Source organism: Catharus ustulatus, chromosome 1 (genome assembly GCF_009819885.2).
Source record: "Catharus ustulatus isolate bCatUst1 chromosome 1, bCatUst1.pri.v2, whole genome shotgun sequence".
NCBI lineage: Eukaryota > Metazoa > Chordata > Aves > Passeriformes > Turdidae > Catharus > Catharus ustulatus.
The window spans coordinates 81,263,067-81,285,888 of NC_046221.1; the positions used below are offsets into that span (position 1 = coordinate 81,263,067).

At 37.6% G+C, this 22,822-nt stretch overlaps 1 protein-coding gene across 11 annotated transcripts in view; it reads left to right on the forward strand.

The window, feature by feature from the left end:
• Nucleotides 1-22,822, forward strand: part of CDH18 (cadherin 18) — a 523,214-nt gene that overhangs the window by 376,282 nt on the left and 124,110 nt on the right. For all 11 annotated transcript variants that reach the window (XM_033079688.1, XM_033079757.1, XM_033079763.2 and 8 more), the window contains 2 exons: nt 10,504-10,798; nt 16,980-17,099. In XM_033079688.1, coding sequence (XP_032935579.1) covers nt 10,504-10,798; nt 16,980-17,099 — 415 coding nt within the window. The remainder of the gene's footprint in view (nt 1-10,503; nt 10,799-16,979; nt 17,100-22,822) is intronic.

Here is a 22,822-nt window from a genome sequence, read left to right on the forward strand (position 1 = left end):
TCAGTGTTATGATATTGCTTCCTGCTTCCTAATATTTCTGAAGTATATAAAAAAGAAAATTTAACAAATAAAATTATCTTAATAATGAAAATATGTATTTATTTTACCTGGAAAATGCATTAATATACTTTGATAGGGAGTTCACAAAACTATGGAGATTATATCCTTTTTAAGCAATAATATATTCAGTCCTTGATGGTACATGGTAGTGCATTCTTTTCAGTTTCTTCAGAATGAAACAACTTTTTCACCTGAAATAGAAGCCGTTGGACAGTAGCTAACCTGTCTGCTTTACACAGTCTTAAAAATTTCTCAGCAAATTAGCTTCAAAGACATCAAACTCAAAAATGTGTGAAAGTTTTTTGGAAGGATGGGATAAAAGGAAGCTGGTAAATTAATTATCTCTCCTTGATCTTTTCCACATATTTTTTTTTCCCTAATCAAACTCTGTAATTGAGTAAGTAATCAGCTCCCTGGCAAAAATTTCCTCTAGCTGATTTTACATGGCTCACAAATACTACATCAGAAAATCCCACACGTATTATTTCTCTTCACAATATTTCTTAGGAAGAGCAAAGTAAAAAGAAGTAATTTAGAATATCACATGAGTACACAGCAGAGTGGTTTTCCCAGAGCTTAAAAATTAATGTGCTGTCCTCAGATCATTCTTAGAGTAAACAGTGTTAGCTGTAGCACTGTCAAACAAACAAGCAAACAAATAAATGGTACTTTCAAAAAGAGTTTGAGTACTATCACACTTACAGCTGTGTGCTGCAGTGAGCTATTTCTTTCACTCTCAATATCAGGAGAAGCTTTATTCATGGAGAGGACACAGTGCAAAATTCATTGATTGGGCTTTTAGAGAGCTAATAGCTTTTTCACATATTGAAAAATCCTAAATAATCCGCAGGATGGCATTCCTGTTCAGTAAAAGATATACAGTAATTTCACGAATACAAGCCGCACCAATTTGACCAAAATTTTGGTGGAAACCCGGAAGTGCGGCCAATATTCCGGGGCGGCTAATACATTAACAAAATTCTAAAAGCTACCAACACGGAAGTGAGAGCCCGCGGCAGCCCCAAGCCAAGCTGGAGCCCGGCCGGCCCCAGCAGAGGTGGGAAAGCCTGGCAGAGGCGGGGCCAGCAGTGTGGGGGGCGGGCGGCAGAGCCTGAGCCAGCAGGGCGGGGAAGGGGGGCGGCAGAGCCCGGGCCAGCAGGGCGGGGGAGCCTGGGAGAACTGGGGCTAGCAGTGCAGGGGAGCATGGCAGAAGCAGGAAGGCCGACGGGTGGGGCTGCCTGGCAGCGGGGGAAGCCCAGCAGAATCGGGGCCAGCAGCGTGGGGGAGCCCGGCGGTGCAGGGGCCTGCAGTGCCGGCCAGGGCGAGGAAACGCGGCGGCGGTGCAGACGGGAGGGGGCGGCCGGCGAGCCTGGCAGCGGCGGCAGCCCTGCCGGCGGGGCGAGCGAACGCGGCGTGGGGCGGGCGAACGCGGCGCGGGGCGGGCGGCGAGCCCGGCGGCGGCGGCGGCAGCCCCGCCAGCCGGGTGAGCGAACGCGGCAGCGGGGCGGTGCGGACGGGAGAGGGGGGCCAGCGAGCCCGGCGGCGGCGGCAGCCCTGCCGGCAGGGCGAGCGAACGCGGCGCGGGGCGGTGCTGACGGGAGAAGGGGGACCAGCGAGCCCGACGGCGGCGGCAGCACCACCCGGCCAGCCCCGCCGAGCCATGACGCTGAGCTGGGCCACCCGACCCCGTCGGCAACCATGAGCGGGCCGAGCCTGCCTGGCCCCGCCCCAAGCCAGTAAACCCCGCTATGCCGCGATCCTGTTAGTAATTGGCCAATTTGTGAAAGCTGTGCACGGATTCTCGCGACGAACGAAAGTGCGGCTAATAATCGGGGTGCGGCTTATCTATTGACAAAGACAGCAACATTGTCGAGGCACCGGGGGTGCGGCTTATAATCCGTGTGGCTTGTATTCGTGAAACTACTGTACATCTTTTCTTTTTGGAAAACCCTATTACAAGGGATGCTTTCCCTTTTTGCCTTCTCTACTGGAAATGGAAAGAAAAATAAGAGTTTGATTTTCTCTTTGCATACTTTAAAAGAAAGAAAAAAAAAAAAAGTGCAATGAGAGTAGTTTGACCAAACAAGCCCCAGAAATGAAGGTCAAAAGCACCTGTAGAAACAGTGTATGGAAACACAGTTTTTATACATGCTTTTACTCCATCATTGTCAGAAATGTGCAATGTTTTTCAGTGAAGAATAGCTTTTCACTACATCAGTGATTTTCCAAGCCCTGAACTCTTGCATCTCTTGGGTCTTTTCAGAGTACATATGCACTTCCCATTTTTCTGACCTTGACCTTTTCAATGTCTTAAGCAAACATCCTTTCATATGAAAGCAGGCTTGCTTGAGCAGGTAATGCAAGTTATGACACTGGTACCTAGGACCGCTTTTGGCAACTTTGAGGTGTAATGCATCTGTGACTGTGTAGCTGAATGCTGAGGCTTTTACATACAAAGCAGAGTTTCAGTGGTCTAAGTGAGAGCTTTGAAGGACCTTTGCAGAGTAGTTCCATGAGCTGAAAAGCTTTTATTTTCTCATTCCTGCTTGTGTCCATTTATAGGAATGGTGAGATTTTTAGAAGTGCTTTATGCTACCACCTTACTATGATTTATTAACACGACCACAAGCAAAACATTCTTCTTACAATGGTGACAATGTGTGATCAGGGATATTTGAGTGGCAAGGAATCATCAAGGTTCTTGGATTCAAATTTATGGTCCTCCTGAATGGATCTAGGAATGTAGATTATCACCATGATTACAGATTTATTCATTGTAAAGTGAGATTTAGTGACAGTGATTGTGAAGAGGTGCTGGAAACTGAAGACCAAATAGGATTTTTTTTTTTCTTTTTTCTTAGTAATTTGTTTCTGTTCAAGTCTGTGAAACTCCTAAGAACCTCTAAAACCCATATACTATGTAAATCCTACTGGGGAAAAAAGAATAGTTTCTATACCCATCACAGCATTTCCTCAAGTAAAAGATGTCTGAAATGAAAGCTTACTGCTGTGAAGAGAGTTCAGATGAAAACTTTACCAGAGTGTAATTAGTTTTCTTCCATATGGAAGATGCATAGTATGGACACATAGTACACTGAAAGAACAATTTGGGATTCTATTTTTTTTAAAAATAGATACTGTTCTTTGAAAACAAAATGACAGTGTTGTATATAAAAAATTATTTTGTTGTTTTAGAATTACTTTTTTCTTTTGGTTTTTCCTCTTTCTTTTTCATTCTCTGGAGTCCTTTTGTATAGACAGAAAATAGAAGCTAATGTTGACTGCTTGTGGCTGCTTTAGTATGCCTGATGTTGTTTCAGATGTGATTGCTTATGCACCTGCATACTTCTGCCATTACAGTCTTCCTAATGGCTGCAGCAAAGGAGCGGACTTCAGAGAAGCCACTTGCAAGAACAGATGTTTGTGTGCTGTAGTGTTATATTGTGAAGTTAATACTGTTTCAGTTGTGTTTTTCCTGGATGATTGCAATCCAATTATTTTTCTTCTATCTCAGAAAACTCATTCAGCAGATGGGGGAAATTGCAGTTTTCTATTTTCCTCCTCTGTTTGACAAGGGTGTGGAATAACTTCTTGTCAATTTGTGGACACTGCCATGGATAGTACGGTTATCTCCTGGGCTAATGATTCCCTCTGAAAATTCCATCAAAATGTGTGACATTGCCCAGAGCAGTGTCTTTCATTAAAATATATATTATAGTTCAGACCAAGGGAAGCAAGTCAGCAACAAATCTGATGATGTTTTTACTGCATAGACACAATGAACATTTCAGTGGTATCAGCTAGACTCTGCTTTTGCAGTGTGCACTATCGAGAAAAATTTTAAATGCAGTTTTTACTACTAGTAAGCTACTGTAACATTTCTTTTAAATTAAATGTTTTGTCCACATAAAAATCAAAGGAAGTCAGTATGATTACTGTTCTTAATAGAGGGAAGATTAAAATACTTTTTACTCAGTGTTTTAGTGTTCTGTCATTAATTCTTTATATATCCCTCTACATTTAGATGTTTTAGTGAGGCAATAAACTGTTCTGTGTAACAAAAGCAAAGTAACAATACATTCCTCTATGTTCTGCCTCTATGTTTAATACCTCATGTTTTTTGGGCATAATTTTGTCACTTCTCTGGACTGAACACTCATTGGTAGACTTTACTGCAATAGTGCTATACTGGGTCCCTCTTTGTCAACTTAAACATATTGACAGTGACAACAGAATTAAGGAGAGATTCAGCTTCTTTCCGTGGAACAATTTGATACTCTCTGAACAGAACACAGTATTTATTCAAGATATAATTGTAGTGTCACTACCGTAAATCAGGTTTTGCTTTTAGAATCCCCTGCAAATTTTTTTGTTTATTTTTTGGGGTTTTTTTGGGTTTTTTAGGGGGGTTTTGGGTGGTTTTTTTGGGTTTTTTTGTTAATTTTCAACAATAAATTTTAAGTATATGCATTTACTTTAAAATACTTTAAGTGTATATCTACATAATCACTTCTGCTCTTATCAAATTCATTACTGCAACCTAATCATCTTAATTTTTTCAAATCAGGCTTGGATTTGAATTTAGTTAATAGAAGGCAATATCTTCATATTTTTTTTTTAACAAGATATATCCAAATTCAAGAATTTATTGGTAGTTAAATTAAAAATACTGCAAAAATCATAAGCAGTCCCCTTAAAATGCCACCCACATAATATTCCAAGAATGCAGATTTTTCAACTAAAGCAAGCAGAAAGAAGCAGTCACGCAGTTAAATCACTAATAGGCAACTCTTCTACTTTACAATTGCCCCTCTTATCCAGGCTTTTTTCTCTTCTGGTCATGCATGGTTTCCTGGTTGCAATTTGTTTTCCTGAGGCAAGTGCAGGGGAGCGTTGTGATCACTGAGTTAACATACTGCATTCCCAGTCCAATTAGGATGTTGGCTTTCTTCTCAATTTTCTGATTGGTTTTGTAGTACCTGTAGGTGTGTTTTTTTCCCATTGGGCCTCTTTCCTATTGTCCAGTAGTTTCTGCCCATTTGTGGTCAGGTGCTTGACAAGTAGGTATGTTTAAGTATTTGGATGTGTGAAGTGGCTAAGCATCAGATAAAAGAATGCGAATGTATGAGGATGATTGGTAGAGAGTAAGGCCAGTAACTAAGCAGCAGCCACCTGATATTTGTGGTTGTGATTAGGCTTTAGCCACTTGATTGTTTTTCAGTTACAAACAGTAACAACTCTGTACTAGGTAGGCAATTAGTCTCCAATCTGTGAATTCATTTTACAGCAGTTAATGTTTAGTGCATCAAAAAAAGGATTTAAAGATTCATAGTGTCAAAATTAATATAAGAATATAAGGAAAACTCGTTAACTGAAATATTTGCAAGAATCTGCAAATCATGCCTTTGATTAATGTAGCCTTTCTGCAGTTTCTGCAGGAATTCTAAAAGAAAATGAGCTTTTAAATGGACTGATGGAAGAAAAATGTTGAAGTCTTAGCAAAACAGGCACACATTGGTACCTGTTCTGCAAAATGAGTCTTACACTGCTGATATAAGCTAGTTAAAGATTAAGGAACCATCATAAATCTTCCTGGATACAACTTGTTATTAAATATGCCAAGAATTGTAGGCCACTGGGTTGACAAAGGGGAAATTCCAGACATGCCCATTCGCTATTGTTTTCAGCCTGTACTTTCCCTAAAAAAAAAAAAAAAAAAATCAGAGAAATAAAGACAGGAATAATGACCAAAGGAGATGAAAACTGAATACTTTCTGGCAGCTGGTGGTTGTGGACAGATTCAGAATATTAAACAGATATAGTCTTGCTGGAAGCATAACCAAACCAGCCGTAATATTTGCAGTAGCCAGCCCATCACCTAGAATAGAGTCCACATTTCCACAGCGAATTCAGAAGCCTGCAGCTGACTGCAGTTTGGAGAATTGAAGACATTGCTATCAGAGATCAGCAGAGTGAGGAAGCTCCCTGGGACTGGGAGACTGGAGAATCCCCCAGGTGGGTCATGACTAGGCCACACCCTTTCTAGGGATCTGGACTGAGAGAACCTCCTCAGGACACATGAGTTAGGTCTGAACAAAACATGGGGTGTCTTGCATTTGCATTGCTTAGTGACATTCTCCTCTGCGCCAAATTAATCTAAAAGAGAAATAGCTGTAGCAGTCCCAAGCAGAGAGAAAGGCCACTATTGTCCTGCTGGATTTTGCTCCCTCAATGTCTTTTAGAAACTATTATAGGCAGCTCTGAAGAAATACACTCTTCCAAGCCTTGTATTTATAAACTAAGAGGTGAATCACATCTATTCTAATTGGAAATGCTTTTGTGGAGTAAATCTCTTGTTGTGGAGATGATTTCATAGTACAGAGAGAAAAGAGAGAAGTGCACCATGTTCAGGGACACAAATCTCTTGTTAAGCTAGTAAAGATTGTCTTAAGTAGGGATTCCCAGGGGCTCTCTCAGCACAACACATATTGCAAAGAAGTATTGAGAGAAGTCTTGATATTTTTCTACTTGGACCAATTTATACTAAGATGGAAGAATTAAAGAAGACAAACAGTTCTTTAATCTTTACTTTGCAGAAAAACTAAAATATAAACAACTGACAAAGTAAATTCCATTTTGCTATGCAAAATCCTCCTCTGTGAGTTTAAAATTCAGCGTTAGCAGTTAAAAACCATAAATCAAAGTGTTTTATTTCAAACAATTGAAGACATATCTGGAAGTAAGGAAGCAGGAACTTCTTTTAGCTTTTACTTCTTTTCAGTTACTGCCTTACAACTGCAGTTTAAAAGATCCAGTTGTAAATGGAAGGCTTTCAGTGATTATTAATATGCAGATAGTTTGCCTGTGATGATATTCTTGCCTGTATTTTTGAGTTGAAGCTTACTGGCTAACACAGTGTTTAGCAGGAATAACATATACAGTAGTTTCACGAATACAAGCCGCACGGATTATAAGCCGCACCCCCGGTGCCTCGACAATGTTGCTGTCTTTGTCAATAGATAAGCCGCACCCCGAATATTAGCCGCACTTTCATTCGTCGCGAGAATCCGTGCACAGCTTTCACAAATTGGCCAATTAGTAACAGGATCGCGGCATAACGGGGTTTACTGGCTCGGGGCGGGGCCAGGCAGGCTCGGCCCGCCCATGGTTGCCGACGGGGCCGGGTGGCCCAGCTCAGCGCCACGGCTCGGCGGGGCCGGCCGGGTGGTGCTGCCGCCGCCGCCAGGCTCGCTGGCCCCCCTCTCCCATCAGCACTGCCCCGCTGCCGCGTTCGCTTGCCCGGCCGGCGGGCTACCGCCGCCGCCACCGGGCTCGCCGCCCGCCCCGCGCCGCGTTTGCTAGCCCTGCCAACAGGGCTGCCGCCGCCGCCGCCGGGCTCGCCGCCCGCCCCCTCCCGTCTGCACCGCCGCCGCGTTTCCTCGCCCTGGCCGGCACTGCAGGCCCCCGCACCGCCGGGCTTCCCCACGCTGCTGGCCGCGATTCTGCTGGGCTTCCCCCGCTGCCAGGCAGCCCCACCCGCCGGCCTTCCTGCTTCTGCCATGCTCCCCTGCACTGCTAGCCCCAGTTCTCCCGGGCTCCCCTGCCCTGCTGGCCCGGGTTCTGCCGCCCCCCTTCCCCGCCCTGCTGGCTCAGGCTCTGCCGCCCGCCCCCCACACTGCTGGCCCCGCCTCTGCCAGGCTTTCCCACCTCTGCCGGGGCCGGCCGGGCTCCAGCTTGGCTTGGGGCTGCCGCGGGCTCTCACTTCCGTGTTGGCAGCTTTTAGAATTTTGTTAATGTATTAGCCGCCCCGGAATATTGGCTGCACTTCCGGGTTTCCACCAAAATTTTGGTCAAATTGGTGCGGCTTGTATTTGTGAAATTACTGTAATTTGTTGACCATACAATCAACTGTGTATCATTTGTATTTTTAAAATTTTCATGCTTTTACGTGAACAAACCCACTAAGTCAAATCTGTATTTTCTTCACTGATGACAAGTACAAAGAGTGATTTCTTCACAATAAGAAAAAAGTTGAAGTTACTAATTTTCCAAATGGTCTGTGCATTTCATGCCATCACAATGAATTAGTGAATGTGCCTTTCTGCAGTGTAGTATTGGAATGGCATGTCTATGTTGATATTTGATATTTTGGAGAATCTTACTTTTTATATTCTACATCAGTTCCTTATTCTGTTTATTTCTTTCCTAGAGATATTTTAATTGATTCATACGTTCATAATTCCTATTATAGATGCAGAGATTTTTGCTGGGATCTCTATTTGGTATACCTAAATATGCTTTTACATGTACATCTGTAGAGGTAAAAGGAGAGAAGTATGATGGAAAGCTTTCTGGTCTTTTTCAGTTTGGTTTAGTTTTGAGTTCATTATATCACCATTAACTCATCAAATTTGTCATTTTACTGTTAGCCTTTGCAAACACTAGCATTGAGGACTCATTTTATCCCAGAAGGATCCTACAATTCTAATTGTTTTTGAAAAAATAAAGTATCAGTAAATCTATGCTAGAATATCGGAATGCCCGCTACTCTCGTTATTATGAATAAATCACTTCAAATAACACTTTGCCTTTGTAGGAAGTTTGGATTCTTGGTGTTTCATATAGAGTGAATTATTCCTTTGTTAATAGAGTGCAGTGTTATTCTGAGGATAGGAAGCGATTACTTTTGCCAATGACTACTGTAAATAAAATGTGTAAGACTCTTCTGCTGCCCTGTAAAAGCATGCAGACCCTTTTGGTACTTCTTTCTTTCTTTGATTAAGTGGAAAAAAAAAAAGGGGGGTCCATAGTGGTGACCCAGTTTTGTTTCGGTTGTTCAGTCGGATCTTCATGTGACTCAGATAAGTGCATTGACTGAAGTTGTACTGAAATTTATATTAGTGGAAAAACTTCAATTTATTAAATTTCCCCCTTCCAAGCCCCCTACCTTACAAGATATAAATTATGTGCAACACCATAATTTCATTAATTTCATAGAAAAGGTGAAAAATTTCATCAAGCACCATATGCTTACTCCTTTTACAAATAACAAGGAAGATAGTTTTAAAGGCAAGACAATGACCCAGAAAAAAAAGATACACCTAGTGTGTGAGAAAATGTCATCATCTCTGTATCTTGTGTTTTAAGCAAAAAAAAAAAAAAAAAACAGAAAAATTTTCTACCATACAGGTCTGATTTCCTCTCTATCCAACCCTCTATAGGTTTTGAACTGAGAATGAAAACAAGAAAGTAACACCTTGCATCCTATGAATTAAAAATATCTTTCATTCTCTTTCTTCTTTGCTCAGATTCTGTATCAAAATTTAGCAATGACATACTGCAGATACTGAAAAATATTCAGACCGGTAGGATAAAAATTAATATATTCTTAAAATAAGAAAGCTTCCCTTCTGATTTCACATCACAGTGTAACTACACAGTACCTGAGGCTGTTCATTTCTGCCTTATGACTTTGTTCTTATTGTGCTCCTCAATAAATACATTATGTTCTCAAAGTTGTTTCAAAGAAAAAAGAAGCAAATCCACAAAACTTCTCAGTTTATATAAAAATCATCCTTTCTTATCAAAGAACACATATTCATTTCTATTTTAAACAGATAATTCTTTAAAGTCAGGTTAGGAACAGTGAGGCGGTGGGAAGCCATTTCATGTTATCATTTAACACACCAATCTACTTTCTGGGTTATCCTTCCTTCCCCCCACTCCCCCAATAAATTAAAACTTTTAAAGGAAGTGTATAATATATTTAATGGATGAGGTGTTATGAACAATGAAAATGCTGAAAGTCTCTGTTAAACTTCATCATTTAAGTATAAATAATTTAAATACAAACAAGTTAGATAACTTTCTAGCTAAAATTAAACAAAAAAAAAATCAAAGAAAATGCCAATGTTTTGTTGTGGGATAGAGTAATTCTGGACAGATCTCTGCCACTGGTGCAGTGCAGTTTCCTTTCACAGTAAATGATGTTGTTCTTGGGGCTGCAGAGGAAAATGTAGGTGGGACCAAATTGCCATCATTGCAGTGGACAATCCTCAGTGGGAATGCATCCAGTTTAGTGGTTAGGACAGGGTTTCAAGCAATGAGGGCTGTAAAATAACTACTAGAAGGACTAAAACCAAAACCAAACCAAACAAAACAAAACCCATCATAGGTATAAGAATATTCTAGACTTAGGGGGGTTTTCTAGAACGGATGCATAACCCAAGAAATCACAGTTTAAAAAATTAACTATGCTGACCAGAAAATTACCCTGAACAAAATGACTGGGTTGCCAGAAAATGCATACAAGGAATTATGGCAAGAACTGGGAAGGGTGAGAATGAAACAGAAGGGTGCTGACAGTAATATTATAGTTTTTCTATCTTATGTGCAATGACCTTTAAGGTAATTTAAATTATTTTATGTGTTTTCATTCTACAGCTTCATTCCAATTCCGACAAAGGTGATGGATCAGTCAAATACATTCTTACTGGAGAAGGGGCGGGGACTATATTTATTATTGATGACACAACTGGTGACATCCATTCAACCAAAAGCCTAGATAGAGAACAGAAGACACACTATGTGCTTCATGCCCAAGCTATTGATCGACGGACAAACAAGCCACTCGAACCCGAATCTGAGTTCATTATCAAAGTGCAGGATATCAACGACAATGCGCCAAAATTTACAGATGGACCATACATTGTCACTGTGCCAGAGATGTCTGAAATGGGTAAGGAAAACAAATTGTGCTATTCAAGAATCTTTCAATAAGTGCAAATGCCACATACTGTTTGTCAAAATTATCATCAAATCATTGAGTATATGTTAAATACATTGGAGTTGAGAAGAGATGAGAAGAAGACATGAAATACAACCCGTATGTAACCTGTGACATTCATAGACACACATATGTGCTGGTTGTAAGAGAAGAGTCACACTTAATCTGCAATACTTTAACGTATTTTGGCAAATTGTAGTTTCCATTCTAGAAACAAGATGTATTCATATATCCTCATTTAACTGCACACTTTATGACATTCTCTTATGTCTACATAAGCAGTCTATACAATTCACAGATTTAAAGACAAAGGAACAGTAGTTTTCCAAATTATTTTAGACATATTTATCAAGTTTCTTATAAAGTGAACTGAAGTTCCAAAAAGTACCTATCTTTGGTTTTCTCCACTACATAGTTCAGGTATTCTCATTCTTTGAGGTACTGCATTATGCTCTCAGTTTTCTTTATTTAATACTTCTCTGGTATTGAAATTAGTTTACAACTTTCTTCTAATAGAAGAATTGCCAACAGAATTTTTTACAAGGACAAAAGTGCAGTATTTCTGTGAGTAACATCATAAATCGAGGACAATGCAAACAATACATGTTTGCGTGAATTACTGCAGTGAGTGCATAGAGCTTCCAGTAAGAATATTGTGATTCTGCACAAAACATCTTCAGCTGTCTTTGATAATTCACTATGGCACAAAGCTTTACTGTTAGAGTAGCAGTTCATTTCAGTATCCTCTAAGCTTTTATCTCAGTTATCTCCCATTACACCGCAGGCTGTCTTAATGAGTAATTAATTTCCTTTACATTTCCAAAAATGCATAACTCCATCTTTCTCTTTCTTTGGTTTTCCTTGTCTTTAATGGAAACCATTTTAATTTATTATTTCCTTCATCTTTAGAGGCATTTTATTTTCTGCATAGGAGGAAAGATAATGGAAAGAGATCAATATTACCTTCAAAATCAAAAGTAGCTAATGCGATAATTTTTATTTGTATTATACTACTAACTTTTTTGTGGGCTTTTTTTTTTTTTTCATCTTCTCAATATTGAGTATTCTCTACGTAAATGTTAGTCATAAATCTGCACTAATCAGAATCTGGTATTACTATTCAACTACATTATACATGTTACTGTTTTCCAAATAATGATTTGAATAATCTGGAATGGTATTTTGTGTTGTAAAACAGAGTGGATGAATTTTCATATCCTATAATACAGGCATTATGTTGTAGGTATATATTATGTTTTCACTGCAAATTTATTATCTCTATTTTTTTTTCTCCTATTGATTTGTTTGTATTTGTTGCATTCTGAAAGCATTTTTATTGTCTGCAATTTCAGGAAGATTAATTCTGTTACTAGTTCTACAGGATACATTCTTTGTGTCAAATGATAGAGATACCTCTGTTACTGTTATTAGTTCTACAATTAGCACAGTTTTTTGACATTTAGCTGTGAAGTCTATATGTAACTGAACATGTCGATGTTATTCTGTGAATTTCTGAGGAGGCCACACTCTGAATATTTCTTCTGATATTTACATTATCATTTAAAGATCTTTCTTTAAAGTTACTGGTGCTCTGCAACAATTCGCATTCTAAGTGGCATTATTTTTGCTTTTCGTTATTTTGCATAGTTTCAGCAGCAGGTTCTTGTTTGTCTCCTCAAGATTCTACTGGTATTTTCCCCACAACTAGAATTTAATCTAGTTATAAAAGCTATAGGATCTTTATGGCTTTTCTTTTCTCAAGTCACTGACAAGTAAGTACAGGAAAGTTTTGTTAATATTTTTTGGCAAATATTAGATCACAGTTTTTACTGTGACACAAAATAAACATACTGTTTATGCTTTATGTACTATTCTGGGAGAGATGAAAGAAAATGCCTATTCCTTGCCTTCAATGTAACTTGAAGGCAGGCATTATCCAAACTTTAGCTCAAGAGCCATGATTTATAGCTGAAATTACTTCTTCTGTAGTATGAAAAACTCAGTAACATTGAGATCTTTGTGGTCTGTTTTAAGGTTTATGAAAATCATCTTTATGGAAATTAAAAGAAAATAAGAACATTTTTCAATCAGCAAAAGACTACCATATGTGTTAATTGCCAGCTGTGAAATGAGTGAAACACTCCATGTTAAATTTTTTGTGCTGAGGTCATTTAGAGGTGAGACTGGAGCATCTCTTCATGTCCCCTTCCAACCCTAGCCATTTTGTGATTCTCTGATAAGAAGAGTATTCCGAATAAATTCTATTTAAGAAATTAATAGGCACAGTAGACATTTCTGAGCTTCTTTTGAGAGTATTTCAATGTGATGTAGTCATAATTTCAGATAACCCGAAAGACAATGTTGTTCATAACTATATTTTTTATTAGAAGTTCCTATTTTACTTCATGTGTTGGGAAACTAAATCACATTTTGTTGAATTGTTAGTGTTTTCAGACAGTACTAAGAATTACTTTAGTTAGGCAGATTATCTCTGTGTTTATTAAATTTCACTGTTTTATAATTTCTTTTAAGTTTTTTTGTTCAATTTTTTTATATTTGAGATTTAGTAGAACAGACAACTATGGAAAGTCATGCATAAAAATTTGCATTCTCAACAGACATATTTTATGGAACTGCCTCATTAAACATTAAAAATTTGTCATCAGAGAGACAAATTGTAATATTCCCTTTCAGTTATTCTTTGAGATTCTTTGAGATCTAACTTCACAATTTTTTTCTTGCAAACTATAAAAAAAAGGAGATACTTTTAAATAAAAATACATTTTAGCTCCCCAGTTGAATAATCTTTTTTTTATTTGTATCAGAAAAAAAAACAAAGCTTACAAAGTGGTGTTCAGAGCATACAGACATGTTTTACAGCTCTTTATAAAGCATTAACTAAGAAAAGAGAATGCCCAAAATGCAATCTCAGAAATGTAGTGGCAAAACATATGAAATGGTAGTTGTACTCTGAATAAGCAGATACTCCAACTGGGGAAAAAAAAGTTGTTTTTATTGCCTAGCTGGAGTGACAAAATTCTTTCATAGCAAAACTCAGTTTTTTTCTTGACAGTAACTTTCACAGTAAGCTAGTAAAGAAAGAATGGAGGGTATGGGTCTGATGTTCATATCTCTCCTGCAGTATCTGGAAAAATTACCTGATCTGATTACTTTTTTTTTTTTTTTTTTTTTTGAGTTCTTAACATTTAAAAGAACAAGAGAGCAGTACTGTGTAATTCTCCATCTAAATCCTTCATTACACCTAGCTTAACAGTAAAAAATTATTCTTCATCTAAATGGTGCAAAAGTATCCCGAGTTGTGGTTTGCCTGTCATGCAGACCAGCCTGAATGTTGCTAGCTTTGTAAGGAGTAGTTGGAAGGTAAAAGTATCCTCTTTGCCTTTTTTCTTCACAAGGCATTCTAACCTGCAACTTTCACGAGCTACCTTTCCTTGGTGCTCAGCAAATCAGGCAAGAGTTGGGCAAAAGGCTGGTATGGGGATATCTTATGAAATGCTGAGCATGTTTGTGTGAGATAGTGAAGAAGCTAAGCTTCTGAAATACTACTTTCCACTGAATGAGGGTTTGAGAGGGTGGGAGGTTGAGTCAAAATTTGTGATTCTAAGGGTTCTTTTAGGTAGAAAGAGAACACTTTGCCTCTATTCAATACTGAATTGTTATTATCAGATATTTCTTGGGAGAGAGATACAGTTGTATTAGAAAAACACTGTGGCAAATTTTAGGATATAATGGCATTCCATTCATGCTAAAATGACCTGTCAGCTGCTTATAAGAGATGTTTCCTTTCATTGGTTCTGTTTCTTTTCTCTCAGACCAATGAGTTATACAAGTATATTAAGATTATTTTAAAATAAGGAGAGAGAGGAAAGTCTTCAAAGAAGAATTATGAAATCACAATATTTCTAGTTTTTTCTTCTGAAATAGCCAACATATATTTATCAAGTTCAAGACATATCTTGATTTCTGAGGAAAAATGCTAATGGAAACTCACACTGTTGGTAACTGTTTTCCTGAAAAAAGGAAAAACTATAGATAAAAAGGTACAGAGATTGTCCAGCATTCTGGATAGTAAACTCTGGTAGGTGACTGACTATACAAATTGAATGGATATGTTGTTTTTTGTACACAACTACAAAATAAAATAAAATCACTGTGCGTCTATATCTTATTATTCTGCAGTGATTCCACAAGGTTGAACCACATGAGCTCCTCTCAAGCTAGAAATTATTTGCAAACTGGGCTACAGAAATATCTCATTACAGCATTTCAATGTGATAGACTAGCAGTGGGAAATGTCTGTTCCTGGAAGTGGCCTCTTATTCTATGTTTAGATAGCAAATAAATAGGGCTGAACTGATTCCTAGAACATTAAAAAAAATTACACAAGCTTTAATTCACACTTCTTTACCTTTCCACGTGAAGACAAATACAGTCATTTAGTTACTTTCATCATTAACATCTGAATGATTATGAACATACAACTAGCTCCAGCTTGATTTTATTACAGTATTCAACTTCAAAGTCATCCAGGTATCCTTATACTTGATTTGTTAATACATTTATCTCTGAGACTGTGTACACTTTGGGCTTTACAGAGACCAGTAGACACTGTATGTAAGTATGCAGACACATTTGCATAGAGTTTTAAGTCTCCAGTAGAGATACAAACAGCAGCTCTTTATGTCCAAGTTAGCGTGGTACAAATAAATAAAGAGTTTCTCAAAGAGAGTAGAAACCAAATCTGTGAAGGTTTGCATGCTTAGTTTGCTGGACCTGAAGTGAGATTCCATGACTTTACATACTTCTAATTCAAGTGTACACTGAGGGTGTGCACATTAGCAAATGTTTCTGTGCAATAGAAATTGATCAAAGAGTCTGAATAACTGGAACTGAGAAACAGATGTCCATGGCATATGTATTTATGGAATTTTATTTTAGATTAGCTCTTGCCTGGTCTCTGAGACTACGTGCCTATTAGCAGTCCTGCTATAGCACAGCTCGTGGTTTAGTTGCATCTGAAGAAATCTAGTTAGCATGCGCTGAAACGGTTCTATAAGGCAAATCTAAGTGCAACAAGTGAAGGAGATCAAGGGTTTCAATTGAAAAACATACTTCTTCTCTCCACTAAATGTGAAATTGAACACCCCAGAGTGGATGTGATAGCTCAGTGGTTAATTTAGATGAGAATCTGTGTTCAGATGCAGAGTTACATGAGAGCAGCTGGTTCTGTTATTATTACGGTGTTTTAATGTTGGACCAATGAACCTGCAGAAAGCTGTGTCTGCATAAAGGCAAATATATAGAACGAAGTCTGAGCTTTTATTAACTCACCATCTTACACTTACTGATTTCTCATCGAAGTGTTTGGCAGTGATAATAAAGATTCATCATTACGTACCTTGAAAAATGCACTAAAATGAAAAATCACTCATCTCCATTCTATCTGTGCAGTACTTACTCATTTTATTTTCTCGAAAGGGTTGCTCATAACTTATTCCACCTAGTAATATGCTAGAAACTGTGATTTTATTCTTCTGGTGTTTTTTATTACTAGCATAAAAAAAAAAAAAATTGTCTTTTGAACTCATCTTTCTAATTTGCATCCCCAACAAGGTTGTAGTAGTTATTTCATTCCTTCCAAAAGCTACATTTATTTGTTCATTTGGTAACTTTTATTCATTTGGGGGCATTTATACAAGTTATTTTAAATACTTCAACATTTATTTGTATTGTGGATGAAGAGAATTCTGAAGTCCATAAATCTGTGTTATTTAGAAGTCAATATCCAAGTTTGGGATCTATGTATGTGAACATATGTAAATATGCATGCCTTGTAGTTACTATTTATGCTTGCTTCTCTGTTTCTATTTAAGTTTGTATGTATGTAATCAATTAACAAATACATATATACAGGCAATATTTTTTTTCAAATTAGAGTAACTATTTTTCCTTAAAAAATGACATGATGATAACAGAGAAAATGTTATTAATCTCTCAGTTTTAGAAGTTTTAGAATGTGAGGACTTTAGAGAATTTTTTAAAATGTATTTAAAAATATTTGTCAGAAAATATTATTTATTGCAATTCAATGCTTATTTTCCTGTATATACAGGTACATCTGTTCTACAGGTGACAGCCACAGATGCAGATGACCCCACATATGGAAACAGTGCCAGAGTAGTGTACAGTATTCTTCAGGGACAGCCATATTTCTCTGTTGATCCTAAAACAGGTAGGTATCTTATATTTCTGTTGATGTGATTTAGCTAATATGTTTCAGTTAATTAAGTCTGGTAGGTGAAATGGAAATGTATGCCATGCAGATATGTGGACTTTATTTTCTTAATGTTTTTGTATGCTGCTTCTTGCTTTATCGCTATGAAATTTATAAGTTGGTATGTTTTGCTGAGCACTAAAATGAGCCTGCTGTGTACAGAATTAATTCTGCATCATGTCATGATGTGAACCATTCAACCAAAATGGAATAGCACTCTTTCATCTTTTCAAGCCTGTGTTTAGAAAGAGACTCAAGTATGCCTAACACATTATGATTTTCAATGCTTTGTTTTGCCTGAAGGATTGGCTTGGGAGGATTATTGGATGTGTGCTTTAACACATATACAATAATAAATTGTTATAATTTGTGTTTTTTATAAAACTGCAGTATTGCCATTTAACTGATGAGTCATTCTATGATTTGAGAAGTAGAATGAGCTGAAATATATATGGTTAAACTCTATGCATCGCCCTTTTTTTTTCCTTTTCCACAAAGTGTAAGTTATTGATTAATGTATCCAAATTGTTTTATTTAAAGAGAGAAAAAAATGTTTTTGAGGATGGGAATTGTTATTAGTTTGTGATTTTTTGAAAAGCCTTATTATGATAATTACATTGACATGATTTATAAAATTTCAGTATGCATTTCGAGTCCTCAATAACTTTTAAATATAATTTAAGAAAATATTTTTTTATATAAATTTTTGAACTGTTTTTTCGCTGTCTATATATATCAAAGCTTTAATACTGAGGGGGAAAAATAAAACAGACTGAACAGTGTATTTTCACCTAGTTAACTGCAGGGAATAATAATGACTTTTTAAATGTGCTGAAGTGAAATAAGTATAGTGTAAATAGTTTTTATTTTATCATTTTTGCATTTAAGTTTCTTGGCTTGTGTTGACTGATCTCTGTGGTACTTGGAGGTGTACCCCAGTTTCATTACAAAAGAATCTGTGCTGTCTCAGAGATCTTTGAGGTTAGTGCTGCTTTGATTAGGAGACCAGAATGTGACCCTCAGAGAAAGGTCTGTCTCAGCCTAAAATGTTCTATAAATTTGTGAACTCATGTTAGAAAGGCCTAGAATGGAAATCAGTGGTACAGTCCTCCCACTCCCCTTGCCCTTATGATATTTAGACATATAACCCCCGTTCATATTTCTAAACCTGTTTAGGCACTCTGAGGCAATGGGCTGCATTTTTTTTTTTCATAGTGATGTAGAACTTTCAGTCTGGAGCTGCTATTCAGTCAGTGGAGAACCACAATGTATATTGTCTGTATTAAGTCTCTATCACACAAGAAATAGTACTGTTGTATTGAACAACAGATGGTAGTGTATTTTCACTCCTCAAGCCTTAGGCTTTGACAGGGATTTAATAACGCTTTATGAACTTAAACTGTTTTTGATATATGTTTAGAATATGAAAATTATTCTGATACCATAATCTATGAAAATGTGAAAATAAGGTAAAGAGTGCAAAAGTAAAAAAAAAAAAAAAAAAAAAAAGGGAGAAAGCTTTTTGCTTTTATAAGTTGCCTTTTTATAATTGTAGAATAGCAGTTAATTTAATTCGGTATGATAAAATAGAAAGAAGAAGAACACTGGAAAAGATGGGAAAGTCTTGAGGAATAGAGTTTTTTGCTATGAAATTTCACTTAGAATTTTTTGGGTTTAAAACTCATTTTTTAAAACATCACTCTTCTGAATTTGCTCTTAATTTTTTTGGCCTACTTTTCCTAATACCTTAATTGTTCAATTCCAGCTTCATTATACTTTATCTGGAAGTCTTCTGAATTTAAACTTACATGCCCATGTTTCCTTTACAACAAAGAAGGTCCAGAAGAGGGAAAAGAGGAAAGAGAAGGTCCCAAAATTAATGACTGAATGTTTATGAAGCCTAAAGATCTTGCATCATGATCAGTAAAGTTTGAAGCCATCAGAAACAGATATCAAGCCTCTAGTGTGAATACTCGTCTTAAAAAGTCTACTACTTCTAGCTTAATACTGCCTATACGTGGTTTTAAACAACTTAATATCTGAAGACTTTAAAGTTATGGATTTTTAGAAGCTTAGGTTAGAATAGTTTAAGTAAGATTATAGAATAAGGCTATAGAATTCATACATTTAAGGTATAATAAGGGAACAGTACCAAATTACAGACTCTGAAGTAGGAAAAAAAGTGTGTTATTGCAAGAGGAACAGCTTTTTCAGCTTATCTGATAAAAGGCTCTTCACACACTTGAAGTGAGGCAGAGGTGCAGTGCAGGGAGAGTAAAGCCCCTGTCCTAAAGAGAATGGAGCCTGAGCTCCTCCTTGGGTTGACCCAGGACAGCCTCAGCCCTATGGGCCAGGGCTGAAGCCCATCATGAGGAATCAAAAGGAGTCACGCCCTGATCATTGTTCAGGCTGAGCATGCTACTGCCTGCAGGGCTATGGGACACATTATGAGATGCAGACAAGAATGGGATCATGTAGACTTAGTCTTGATATCTAGAGGGAAGACCATAGGCAGTGAAAGGGACGATTGAGATGGAGCAGGGGTAGAAAAGCAAGAGAAAATGGAGAGGTAAGAGGATAAAAGGGACCAGACATATGCAAACAGGCTTTGCTCAGCACTATTAACTGGCCATGCCCTGTCCTGGATCAGTAGTCTGTTCTGTATTTTGTTATGTTCCATTTTTAACTTTTCCTGAGGAAAAGATGTTTCTCTTGTATGCATGTGTGCATGGAGATTTCAGTGCTAGCAGCTGGAGCAGAATAATGAGTCAAAGGGGTCTGTGTGTCTGGTGCCAGCACAGGAAAATGCAGACTGTGTGTGTATTACACAAGTCTCTATGCCAGTATGGTATGATTATTACAGGGTCTCAGGCTGCAATAGCCAGTAAGCTGGATGAGTAGTTTGGGTGATCGATATCCATTTGACCAAAAGTCCAGACCAGAAAGCTCAGGAGTCAGATGTTGGAGAAGCCAAGATCAGTGTGGGGCTACTGTATGGTATGTGTCTTGAGAGCCCTGTTTGTAGCTGTGTATCTATGCACGAGGCAAGGGGAGACCAGGGAGCCAGGGAGCCAGATGGATGACATTGGGAACTGAGAACCCAAGGGGTTCAGGTACTGTTACTGGATGTACTCAGTATGTAAGGCTGTGGGGGAATCAATAAGCACGCTGGGTAGAGAAATGTGTGACTATGTCCAGGATAAAAAGGATGTTTGTCCCTGGAGCTGGAGGGCAGCTGCAGGCCTCAGAGTTTAATGTTCAGATGGCACCAAGTGCAAAGTTCAGGCTACTGACTAGACCAAGTTACAGGAGAAATCCATGCTGAGTTTGTGAGCATATTTCCAAATAGAAATCATCCTTCCTTCTGTTCAGCTGGAGAAGAATGAGGCTGTTTGTGCTGTTTGTGTTTGAGTACTGAGCCATTCTATTTGTGTGTCACCCGTTGCGTGTTGCATCTGTGTATGTGCCTTGTGGGAACACTGCTTGACCTCACATTGCTTCTAAATCATGGATTAAAAATAGAGAGGTGCAGCAACCTCATCTCCATCAGGCTACCAACAATCTAGTTTATCTGTTGATTGGCTCTAGGACCTCTGTTTTGTTTTGTTTTCCCCCGGGGAAAAATTGTGAATTCTCTGCATAGAAATTTGCTGCAAATATGTAATTTTGGCTGTGAATGTCAAAACTATTTTCTATGCATAACCTAAAGCTTTAAGACTTCCAAAATACTTTCATATTGGACATCTTTCTATGAATTGCTCTGTATTTGTGTTTATTAATTACTTTTTCTAATTAGCTGTGGAGTGTATTAGTAACTAATTATGTGATTAATAATTACCTACAATAGCCTCTACTGATTGCTATTTGTTTTCCTCCCCAACTGCAGAAAAATTTTATAAATAAGAATGTACTAAGAATACTGGCGAAAGAGAGGGGAGGAATCAATGTCTTGATCTTATGTATATTTGCAAAGATTATGCATATAAGATTTACATTTTCTTAAATAAAAACATTCAGGGAACCCCAGAAAACATGAAATACTTATATTTTTAGAATATCATTAACTCTCTGTAAAGAGAAAATAAAACAAAAAGTGAAGTTTTTCGTGAACAGCAGAACAAATAATTTTGTCAGATATTTAAGGTTTAAATATGGTTCTCCCTTTTCCTACTCCCACCTTTTCACATATACATCCCCCCCACTACCTGTCTTCAAACTCTGAGCATCTTTTGAAATGCCCAAATACACATGAAGTCTTTTCCTGGAAGTTTGAACTGCAAATTCAATATTCCATCTTTCCCAAACCATGAGGTCTTTTGATCCATAAACTTGATCTAGGATTGATCCTTGCTCATTTTTTGTTTAGCCAAGTGTGGCTCATCAAACAGCAACAGCCAACATTTGATGGGTAACCCAACCCCATGAGGTCTTTTGTTTTCTGAGGAAACTTCAAATTAGACTATGTGCTTTTTGTTGCAGCTGCTATAGCTTTCTATTGCTACGTGCTTTGGGAATGAAAGTGAAACCTGTAGTCCAATGCCACTGCTTACATGGTAAATGCTATCTGGAGTACGTTAGTTCCACACAGCTCTTCCCAGGTAAATCTGTCTTTCTGAACCAAGTATACAGACTTAAGTAATCTGTAGGACATATGTCTTTTCAAATCAGCAGTTCTGCTGCAACTTATAAGATAAGAGATAAAACCTTCATTTATTGCAGTTTTGAATTTAAGTATAGACATTGGCAGGACAGGAAACTCATTTGTCATTGAATTGAATGTGGAAGAAAAACTCAGATATTTGTATTTGTAACATTCTGCTGTTGCAGCAACAACATTACAAAGATCTTAGTCATGTACAAGATTGTTTGGTGGTTTTTATTTGTTTTACTTTAGGATATTGAATAGTAGAGAAATATGTATTTCTGTTTATCAAAAAATGTCACTGTGAATTAGTCCAGGCTAATCATGAAGTGTGAGATGAGTGTCAATCTCCTTCTGTTTTCTGTCTTCACAAGATATCAACAATAGCTTCAAGGATCCCTACCAGAAATTACCTATTCACTGATTATCTAGTTTGATTCCTGACTGAGAGAACAATAAAAATGGTAAATAAACATAGCCAATGACTGAACAGATGCCTCCAAACATACAGATGAGCCTAATAAACACCAATTACCGACTCTAGAAGTTTGAAACTTTTGTTCACATCTGTAACTATTCTTATACATTTTTAAAATTTCTTATGGGAATGACAAATTTTGTGGCATTATAATAATTTTAGTGTAAGTTTAAAGTTGCATGTATACTTCAAAACAAGAAAAACATATTGTTTATTAAGTTATTCCCAAGTTTAATACTGCTAAATAAGCAGAAATACAGTAATTTCACAATTATAAGCCGCACCATCTTGACTAAAATTTTGGTCCAAACCCAAAGTGCGGCTTATAATCAGGTGCGGCTTATATATGGACAAAGAACAAAAAGTTGCTGTTTTAGTTTGGAGGACAGGTGTCTGCTGAGAAAGGCAAGAACTTCTGTTTGAAATGGAGAATGTAAACCCCCTCCCTCCAAATTATTATAATTTTGAAATCAAGGGGCTTTCAGGCAAAGATATGGGAATTCGGAATAACAGTTCTTTGCTAGGGAAATTAAAATAAAAATACAGTACTACAAAGAAACA